General features: G+C 47.7%; 4 protein-coding genes across 4 annotated transcripts; 3 read left to right on the forward strand and 1 right to left on the reverse strand.

Annotated features, from left to right (window-relative positions):
* Nucleotides 1–2,061: 2,061 nt before the first annotated feature.
* On the reverse strand, nucleotides 2,062–4,599 carry BDZ99DRAFT_491056 (uncharacterized protein; the record flags this gene model as incomplete). The annotated part of the gene is made up of 6 exons (XM_033723083.1): nucleotides 2,062–2,384; nucleotides 2,438–2,678; nucleotides 2,752–3,153; nucleotides 3,226–3,494; nucleotides 3,525–3,685; nucleotides 3,782–4,599. 6 exons carry the CDS (start codon nucleotides 4,597–4,599, stop codon nucleotides 2,062–2,064), a joined length of 2,214 nt encoding a protein of 737 aa, XP_033571497.1.
* Nucleotides 4,600–5,504: 905 nt separating this feature from the next.
* On the forward strand, nucleotides 5,505–5,788 carry BDZ99DRAFT_467231 (uncharacterized protein). The gene has a single exon (XM_033720976.1). It carries the CDS (start codon nucleotides 5,602–5,604, stop codon nucleotides 5,755–5,757), a length of 156 nt encoding a protein of 51 aa, XP_033571498.1. The 5' UTR covers nucleotides 5,505–5,601; the 3' UTR covers nucleotides 5,758–5,788.
* A 91-nt stretch (nucleotides 5,789–5,879) lies between these two features.
* BDZ99DRAFT_544200 (SET domain-containing protein) lies at nucleotides 5,880–7,541 on the forward strand (the record flags this gene model as incomplete). The annotated part of the gene is made up of 2 exons (XM_033726814.1): nucleotides 5,880–6,305; nucleotides 6,393–7,541. 2 exons carry the CDS (start codon nucleotides 5,880–5,882, stop codon nucleotides 7,350–7,352), a joined length of 1,386 nt encoding a protein of 461 aa, XP_033571499.1. The 3' UTR covers nucleotides 7,353–7,541.
* Nucleotides 7,542–8,039: 498 nt separating this feature from the next.
* On the forward strand, nucleotides 8,040–9,361 carry BDZ99DRAFT_467234 (uncharacterized protein; the record flags this gene model as incomplete). Its single annotated transcript, XM_033720977.1, has 5 exons — nucleotides 8,040–8,042; nucleotides 8,667–8,763; nucleotides 8,829–8,918; nucleotides 8,961–9,175; nucleotides 9,233–9,361. Coding segments are annotated over 5 exons (534 nt in total), but the record flags the coding sequence as incomplete, so codon positions are not given.
* Nucleotides 9,362–9,752: the final 391 nt, after the last annotated feature.

Consider the following 9,752-nt stretch of genomic DNA (forward strand, 5'->3'; position numbering starts at 1 on the left):
GAGAGAGCATTTGGAATTAGTGAGCGACTTAGGCGAGCGAATCGGAGGCCTCGGAGCACCCCTCCGGGCCAATCAGAACGTGGTGAAGCGACAGGGGGGAGGGGGTGTGCGATTAGTGAAAAAGGGGTGTGCGATTAGTGAAAAGGGGGTGTGCGATTAGTAGCCCCCGTTAGTAAATGGGGAGGGCTAATCGTACACCCCCTTTCGAATAATTATACACCCCCTACTTTACCGCTTCTGATTGGCTCGGAGGTCCGGTAGGAGGCCTCCGAACATTCACCCTTACGTCTATCTGCACGTGCATCTCTGCCGTATATAAGCTTGTATATGAGACTATACGTGAGGCTATACAAATCAACATGGCTATACAGCCTCTCCGTTTTACAGTATATCCTTTCCGATTTATATAGCCTTACGTACGGCCTTACGTACGACTATATAGCCTTTCCAATTTGTATAGCCTTACGTACAGCCTCACGTACAGCCTCACGTACAGCCTTACATACGAGCTGTATATACAGCTGCATAAATCGGGCAGGATGCACTGCAAAACAGAGAGGCTGTATAGCTATGCTGATTTGTATAGCCTCGCGTACGAGCTCACGTACGGCCGTATATACAGCTGCACAAATCAGAGAGGCTGCGCTGGAGGCTACGTGGCCGCATTTGGAGACAGCGTTCGGAATTAGTGAGCAAGTGAAGCAAGCCAATCGGAAGCTCTGGAGCAACCCTCTAAGCCAATCAGAAGGTGGTGAAGTAACAGGGGAGTAGAGGGTGTACGATTATTCGTGGACGAGCCTAATTATCACCCCCCTTTTTGCTGGATATCACCCCCCTTTTGCTACATATCAACCCCCCTAGATTTAGCCTAGCTCCGGCCTGTAACAACTTTGTTCCACCAGTTAGACTATTACTTAGGCTGTAATTGTGTTTAGCAATAGTTTTTAATTCACCAACATAACACCGGATCTCTCCGCCGGACAAGCAGGCACCCTAACAGCGACCCAGGGCTCTACTTACTTAGTCCTTAACAGTCAACCAGCCCTTAAGGATGGCCCTCTGTCTACTCCTAAGGAGGAGGCTATTCGTGGGGAAGAAGGATCTTCAGGTGTAAGACCTTGGTATAATAGTGTATACGACGTTACTTTCAATTAGCAATTAAGAGGTGGCTATCTAGGAGCTTTCCGCTACTAGACTAGGTAGAGTAGATAGAGTGAATACATCCCCTCCGATTTGCACAAGCGGCAAGCGAGTGAATATAATTGGTGGAACAATATTGATACGGGCCGGAGCTAGGGTAAATCTAGGGGGGGTGATATGTAGCAAAAAGGGGGGTGATAATTAGGCTCGTCCTAAAAAATTTCCTATGCATACTGGATTTGCGCTACAGAGAAAACGGTAGCAGGTCTAACACAGTGTACGCGTTCGAGGAAGAGGCAGCGCTTCAAGCGCACCAGTGAGTATGTCATTTATCTCCCATGCTTATCCATCTAACAGGCCTTCGCTACAAATCAGGACTCTCCACACCCTCCTCATCACGAGCAATCGCCGGTGCGATCGCCGTACTTGGAGGCATTAGACAGTAAAGCCCCCGTACCGCACTCATCCACAGTCACCACTTCAGAACATTCTACGCTATCGTATCTTGAAGAACGTGGATATACTTGCGGGCTTTTTGCCGGATTGTGTGAACGGCAGATCTTCCGGCACTCAGGTAAGCTGGGGGATTATGGAGGGTAGGGCAACGTGGTGCTCTGAGTGCGGCTAGAAGGATGGCAGGCGATATCACGGCGCTGAAGACATCAGTAACAGTAGGCTAGATGTTTTATTCTAGGTTGACGAGCGATAGCTTGGGCAATTCCGAATGCAATAACTTCTAATTAAACACCTACGCAGAATTAAATGGACCTACAGTTTAGTACCCTTCTTGATTATTGGTGAAAGTATACAGAATCGCATGTTACACGCATTGTTCCAGATGTAGAGTTCATAATCTTGCAATTTGGAGCGTCATTGATATAAATTGGTAACCATGGAATTGATGCTAACTATATACGCCGGCTATTCCTCAGAATACGGATCTTGAGCTTGTGCCACCGTCTCTTTTTCTTCTGCAACCTTTGATTTCTTCTTCTTCTTCCGTAAGCTGTAAGCTTTAAGAGACGACACCTCGTCTTTCATCAGCTCTGGCTCAGGTACAGGGTCCTCGAGATACAGAGGTTCATCGGCCGTTTCCCCGATCTCCACTGGCTCTTGAGACAATACGGAAGGTGATCGTATAGAGAAAGAAGGCGAATTCGACAGACAATCCACTGGATCGCCAGAACCATCATCTGACTCGCTAGAATAGGATCTAGCGGTATTGAGCCGAGCTTTGTTAGCATCTGTTACATACGTGAGTGGCAATCAGCGAGGCTAGAGCGAGGCAGGGTCATACCTAGGACTCCAACTGTCATAAACCGTTTACAGGTTTCAGAGCCTTTCATGAGAACGTCCAGTTGTTTGGTCAATTGTTCGCGCTGTGCTCGATTCTCCTCGGATTCGCCAGCGATGCTAGCCACCGTCTCGGCGGTCATCGAAGTAACCTCGATAGGGGAGAAAATATCACGAAGCCTCGAGATCATGTTGACTTCGATAACTTCGATTGCGATGTCGTCGATGAATCGTTTGATAGCAACCTACTCAAGTAGAACCAACAATCTGTTATAATGTTCCGAAGATTGGGACTAATGTGTAGCGAAATCAGACAACCTTATAGTAAGCCTCCATACAGTCCAGGGCTTCGGAGCAAGCATAATGATTCATGTCCGGTTCAGTGCGCTGCATAAGAGCTTTCAATAGCGGGCGCAGATCCATTAACCTACCGGTTGTTGCGGAAAGGAGTGATGATGTCCCGAAGAAATCTGTGAGGATTGCCCTGTATTCGGCTTCGGTTCGCTCCCTCCGGACATTTTGGATAGTTTCAGTAAAGTAGTGATTGTAGGTGATCGGATGACTTGTCTGATGCGGTGCCAGGAACTCAGCAGTTTTCCCCTTCAGAACTTCCAACAAGTGGCCCAGCTGGGGCTCGAAGGCTTTCTGGAAAAGAATTCTGGAGGATAAGTCATCGGCGACGTGTGAAACTAGAAGACTAAGGAACTCTTTCGCTGCATCCTAGACTCCCTCGATGTGCTTCCGAGCAATGGCCTCCCAGGGCTTGGATTGTTCCAGGAATAAATCTGCCACTATTATTGGATTAAATGTCCCCGGCAATTCGCGGCCCCTACTCCTCCTCATTAAGTGTCCTATGTTTTCTATAAACTTGGCTCTGGTGGTTACTCCGGAGTTCGGAGTTGTGGGCGGCGAATTGATAATTTCGTAACGGTGACCTCTTCGAGCGATATCTTCTGCGAAGACTTGATTGAGGTTCTGTATGACGGCCCGCACACGCTTGTAATATCCAGTATCTGATCTGGCGTTTTCGAAAAAGGGATCGTTGTAGGTGCCATTAATAGCTGCCTTAATTAGAGACTGGCATGATTAACTCATATGAAGCAAATACAGCTGTTGCTCTTCGAGAGTTGCTCTTGGTTCGCCAAGCCTATGCAATCGGCTGCGGCATGCATCGGTTTTCTTCTTGATTTCGTCGACCAGGCTGGGAAGTTCGGCAGCGACTTGCGCGAGAAGGACTTTGCTGAGCCTCTCCCTCAGTTTCCCAATTCCCAGTAGTGACCCAGACAGGGTTTCCCAAATTCCTTAAGAGAAGAATTCTATTTCTTTAGCATCCCGTTCTGTCAAAGACCACTTCCCCGTTTCGGAATCCATATTCCTCAGTACATGCCATCCTAGACGGAATTCCACATCTTGGTTCCTCGCCAGAGAGACATACATTGCTTCACTTTCAGAATCGGGTATCAAAGTATCGGGCTTTGTAATGACACCTAGTGTCCGGGTGCCCGCTCTATCGGCAGTTCGGGCAAGCTTCAGCACGATTTGATTTGCATAGTCGTTCTTTGCGGAGACCACTGCGAGAATAATACTTCTTGGCTCTTCCATATATAACTGAACAACATCTTGCACTAGCTCGATATCCGATGCAGACTGCTGCTTCGTTTCGGAGTGAATAAGCCCTGGCAGGTCTACGATCGTTAAGTGTGGTCGGTCGGGGCCAGAAACCTCTATCCGAAGGAGATCTTTTGAAAATGCTCTATTGAAAGTAGAGATGGCCATGGCCGCTTTTGCCTTGTCGATCAGGTTCAGCAGCTCATCGAAGCTATCTAGCTTCTCCTCAAAGCCGGTGAGAGAGAGACGCTCGGGCTCGCTGCAAGATTGATGCGGGACGATCGAAACGCTTACGCCAATCTTCGACGTCTTGCGAAGGATCAATTCTGTCGGAAATCGGGTACATAGACTGCTCTTGATAGGAAATAACACGCCGGAAATTGCTTCCAACACAGAGCTTTTCCCAGAGGACTGGTCGCCGCACACAATAATCTGTAGCAAGGACACATAATGGCTGATACCTTGCGAACGGAGACAATCAACCGAGTCCAATAGCTCTGATTGGTCTTTGGAGCACAGCCCGTTCAGAGCATCATTCTGGAAAGATTTCAGCACCATTTTCATTATTGATGGCGAGAATGAACAAGGATTGCTGTAAAGAGGAGTGAAGTAGAGAGGCAGATTGATAGCTCCCTCTGGATGGAACCACAGAGTTATGTATTCTCCAGACTCGAAGGGACCGGTAGCGCACTATGCCCGAGCAATACTATCTCTGCAACGCTCTCGATGACGAAGTAAAGACCACAGTTCTTCACCGCCACTGTTGTGGAACAGTACCAACACAATGGACTTTGCGCCTTGATCTCACAAGAAATACATGTATGAATCAGACATCATCGGGCTCAGTCTTGATTGATCAATGTTGTCAAGCCATGGCAAGTTAGCTGCAGCACCTCCGTCGAATCGTCTCTGTTCGCGAATCTGGAACGATCTCTTGTTGATCCGGCACGCTTGCCAAGTCAAATCCTCAGTTTCCAGATGGTTTTAGAGTGGAGGACCTAGAGTGGCTATAGACAACCTCCAATAAAAGAAATCGCGCATGCAAGCTTACTCCGATGAATATTGCCATGTACAGAAGTTATCTAGCGAGACGGTATATTAGAGAATGGGCTTCTGCCACTCGGCGTGCTTTCCTTCGTCACCCTGGCGAGCCAAGCATTATCAACAAGAAAGCATGCAAGCAAGACTGACGTGGCAAAAAGCCTACCTCGTGCCGGCAGACCAACAATACCAATCAAGTGTTCGTTGAGTTTCGTGGTGGCTGCAACCTCCAGCTCTTCCGCTGCGTCCCATTGGGCCTTGATTCCTGTACGTCGACGCCAGGTTGGCTATGCTGGTCTCCAATATCAGAATACTCCTAACAGAAGGGATATACTACCAGGTAGCAAGGAGACAAAGTCAATAGAACGTAGTGGGGAACATCGTTCCTGACCGCACTCTAGAAAGCTTACACAAACTCGTTCACTCGGGTTGTAACAGCTACAACCTAGGATCAACAACTCATACGGTTCACGGTCACCTACGTACAGACTTGGAGTTGCTGGCATAGTAGCTGCCTACATGCCTAGCCAGTTACAACTTCTACAGAGAGGGGTTGGGGTACGGTGGCCTACCCTGCCTAATGCTGCATACTGCTGCCTCCAATTAGTGCTTCTGCCTATGCATACAGTCACTTCCTACGTAGTATATAGTTTGGCCTTCGGGCCCCCGAAATAAGACAGAGTTCACATCAATTTTCAACCTGAGTCGTTCCCCTCGGACTAGAAGGTTTATCCTGTATCCACCTCTTTCATCACCTAGTACTACTGCTTGCGCGATTCTAATATCAAAGGGCAGCCATGGGAATCGACGCCGGCTTCGACATGGTTCCTCGTCTATCCAAAGGAGTCGTTGATAGACACAACTGGGACCGCTTTATCAACTTCATCAAAGAGCATTACAAAGATGACGCTCAAATTGAGATAAAGCCGAATTACATTATATTCAAAGCAGGGGAACACCCCATACTCCCCTTTGAGGGCCACAAGTTCCTGCGTTTTAGCTCGAAGGTTTCGGGGCCCACCGCAGCAGCCACGAGAGTAGAAAGCTATATCGATACTGTTACACGTATTGCGAAGGTTCACTTCGGCTCCCGTGTCCAGTACTGGAATGAAGGTTTCGACCACTTTGGTAACTACGACTGGAATGAAGTGCACGAATCAATCAGATCCTATGAGCAGGTCCGTCATGCCGTCGTAATCTCGCCGTTCCTGCTTCTTGACAAAGTCTAAATCCTTTACTCACAGCCAGATGAGCTCGAGATCCACACCAGCATTGCATCTTTCCTCAACGGGACTGATCCCATCAAAGAGCTTGGCATTCCGATTTTCGAAATCAAGGACATCCTCGGAAAAGGCAAAGGTCTCGTCGCCCGTTTCAACATATCCAAAGGTACTCGTATCCTTGTTGAGAAGCCGCTTCTCACAGTTCGATCCATGCCGCCCAATGAGTTGGAGCCGGTCCTCGCGGCAAGGCTAAAAGCGTTGTCCAAAGCATCGCAACGGCAGTTCCTGTCCCTCCGCAATAACTTTCCGGGAAAGTACCCGTTCAGCGGCATTGTCAAGACGAACGCTCTGCCCTGCGGACCCGGCTCGCCTGTGGGTGGAGTCTACCCCACGGCCTGCCTCATCAATCACAGCTGTATTCCAAATTCTCACCACAGCTGGAACAGCAACGTGGAACACGAAACCATCCACGCGGTCCGACCCATCGAAGCCGGAGAAGAGATCACAATATCGTATGACCGAGGGGATCCATATATCGTACGACAGGCGTTTCTGAATGAAGCCTTCGGTTTCGATTGCAACTGCAGCGGATGCTCTCTTCCGCCTTCCGAGCTCCAAGCCAGCAACGCACGCCGAATACTGATTCAAGGCCTCGACGACACCATTGGGGATCCATTTCGGATGATGGTTAGCCCGAAGGAAGTTCTAGGGGACTGCCACTCGCTGCTTCAAGTTCTGGAGGAGGAATACGGCGGGTGTGCTACGGCAAGCAGTGCCAGGCTCTATTACGACGCTTTCCAAGTCAGCATCACGCATGGAGACCAGGCTCGGGCAAGCGTGTTCGCAGAGAGAGCGTATAAGGCCAGGGTTGTCTGTGAGGGTGAGGATAGCCCCGAGACGCAGAGGGTGAAGTCTCTTGCGTTGAAGCCATCAGAGCATAGCAGCTTTGGACTGTGTTCCACGAAGTGGAAGACGACGAGGGAAATGGTACCGAAGAGTTTGAATACGGCGCAGTTTGAGAAGTGGTTGTTTGGAGAACAAAGCTGAAAGGGGCAGTCGAGGATACCATTTTCGACCGGAAGCCTAACATCGAGGCAGTTAGAGCTATAATCTAGTTTGCGAAGGACAGGGGAAAGCTGAGGCGAACGAACAAGACAAAGCAAGCGTGATTAACCCTCGGGTAGACCTCATCAGTGCTCTACTGCGAGGAAGTCTGATTAGGCTTAGCTTTTCTTTTGCATGCGATTAGGCCACGGCAGAGGCTATTAATGCTTTTGCCGGACAGTCTTTTATTGTGCCAAATGAAATACAATACACCCTGCACATCGCTATAATCTGCTAGGGCACGGAATGATTTAGGCACGCCAGGAGGAACGCCTTGTGCCAGTACCAGACTAGCCTTGTCCATGTTAGCTTACTGTGGTGATGGTGATGGGAAGAGAACGAGTGAGGCATGAAGCGAGCGCGAAGGGTGGGACCGAGCCTGACCCTGAAAGATGGGCCTCTTTTTGGGCCTGTCTATTTTTAGCCGCGCGCGATTCTCAAATTCTTAAGACTCCACCGGGCGGTATTCGAAGGCAAGCTTCAGGACAACTGTAGGAGTTTTAATTCGCATGGCAAAAGGCAAAGATTCGAAATTTGAGGTCTATTCGACAATCACGAACTAATTATGTCGCTCCCAAGATTTCAAATTACACGTGATCCTGAAATGACTCATCATTAGATGGACGTAAAATGGTGGGCGGGGCTTTGCGGGGAAAGGATGAAGGCGGGCATTCATGCTAGAACTGTTTTACTAGCCCTCTCTTACTTTTGCTAAACTCAAACATTCGCGGAAGAAGACAAATTGGACATATTAAATTAGGCATTAGATGGTACGGTCCTTAGAAACAGCCATCTTTATTTAACACTATTAAGTTAGCTCCGATATTGTCATAGTTAGTAACAAAGCTAGTTATAGCATCACCTTACTCTCTATGCGCATTAAACCGAAACTCGCGTCGACCGCTGGCAAAACTCGCACCTTCTTATAGCTTGGATAAGATTACGAAGAATTAGCAGAGATTAATGTGAATGGTGCCACGTGTTGGAGAGGCTGAGCAACGCCTTAAATATAAAGGCTGCAACACCAAAACACCCCCGCCAAGCAATGCGCCAGCACTGGAATCAAATGTAAGCCTACATACTTCCAGGCTCCTGTTTTCTTCACCCTGGTTCTTCTCTTTAGCGTGAGGCGGATTCTAGCACGTTGCTATGTCAGAACCACAGCGAGACATACCTAGTTTGTCGACACCAAACGGGCCTTAAATCTATAATCCCGCGACTGGCCCAAACAAAACTGTAGCAGAATATCTGGCTAAGAACAGTCCAACTTTTATACGGCTCGAGGCAGCTAGGAAGAAGGTAGTTGAACCAGCGATGTGCATTAATTTTGATCACTTATTAATACCATTTCAGGGTTAGGACAAACCAGACGGAGACAGTTATTGGCAGAATCGACGTAAATAATCGGACAAAGCACAGAGGATGCAGCGCAAGCATTCTATAATATAACAAAGCAAATCGCAGAGGAAATGCAGGCGAAGACAAGCGCTCTAACCCCAGAAGACCTTGGTGTTTAGCTCTTCCAGTCCCTGGACTTATACATGGCACCAGGCGGCTTTACGTGGGGCACCTTGGAGTATAAACCGGACGCAATCGCCTATAGCATTACTCTCCCTCCCGGGATTGGCGGTTACAAAAACTGGTTCACATTACCTGCCGAATACGTCAAGTTCATGGACATCACCATGCTTGCGAGCAAGTTCGGCGTCGGAACCATTCCAACGTGTTCTCCAGACTACTCCCTCTTCCACGCTGAACGCCCCTTTGTTGATCAACGCTTTTAGCTTATTTTCTGCGGCGGTGCCGTTCTTAGGAGTTATAAGCGATCTGAGCACAGACGAGAATTCGAACGAATGCGTCTAACAACATCTCAGCTTATCCTAAGTATGCAGCGGATCATTTTAGGGAGGATAATAGCTGTCTTACTTCGCAGACCAGATGCCTGGGATATAGTATATCTACTTCACTAATTTAACTTATTTAAAAACTATTACAATAAATTAGTCCTATACTTACTTTATAAGCCTTTTTATCTAAAAACAGTTTTATTACTTAGCTATCCCCTTTAAAATACTTATAAATAGAGTAGCCGTATCTATATTAGCCTTTTTTTTTTCCTAAAAAGAAATATACAGCTTAACTAGCTCCTAACTCTTTAATAGTATTTAACCTACTTTATATAGTACCCTCCCTTTTTTTAATAACTAATTAAACTGCTTTATTAATATATTTTTAAAGCGCTATACCGGCTTAAAGAAGTAATATACTTATTAGGCCTTGGACGGCCTTTTCCCTTATTTTGCAAGCGACATTCACCTGTAGTTATAAGATGTCACATAGTCA

The sequence above is a fragment of the Mytilinidion resinicola genome, assembly GCF_010093595.1.
Source record: "Mytilinidion resinicola strain CBS 304.34 unplaced genomic scaffold BDZ99scaffold_21, whole genome shotgun sequence".
In the NCBI taxonomy this organism is placed as follows: Eukaryota; Fungi; Ascomycota; class Dothideomycetes; order Mytilinidiales; family Mytilinidiaceae; genus Mytilinidion; species Mytilinidion resinicola.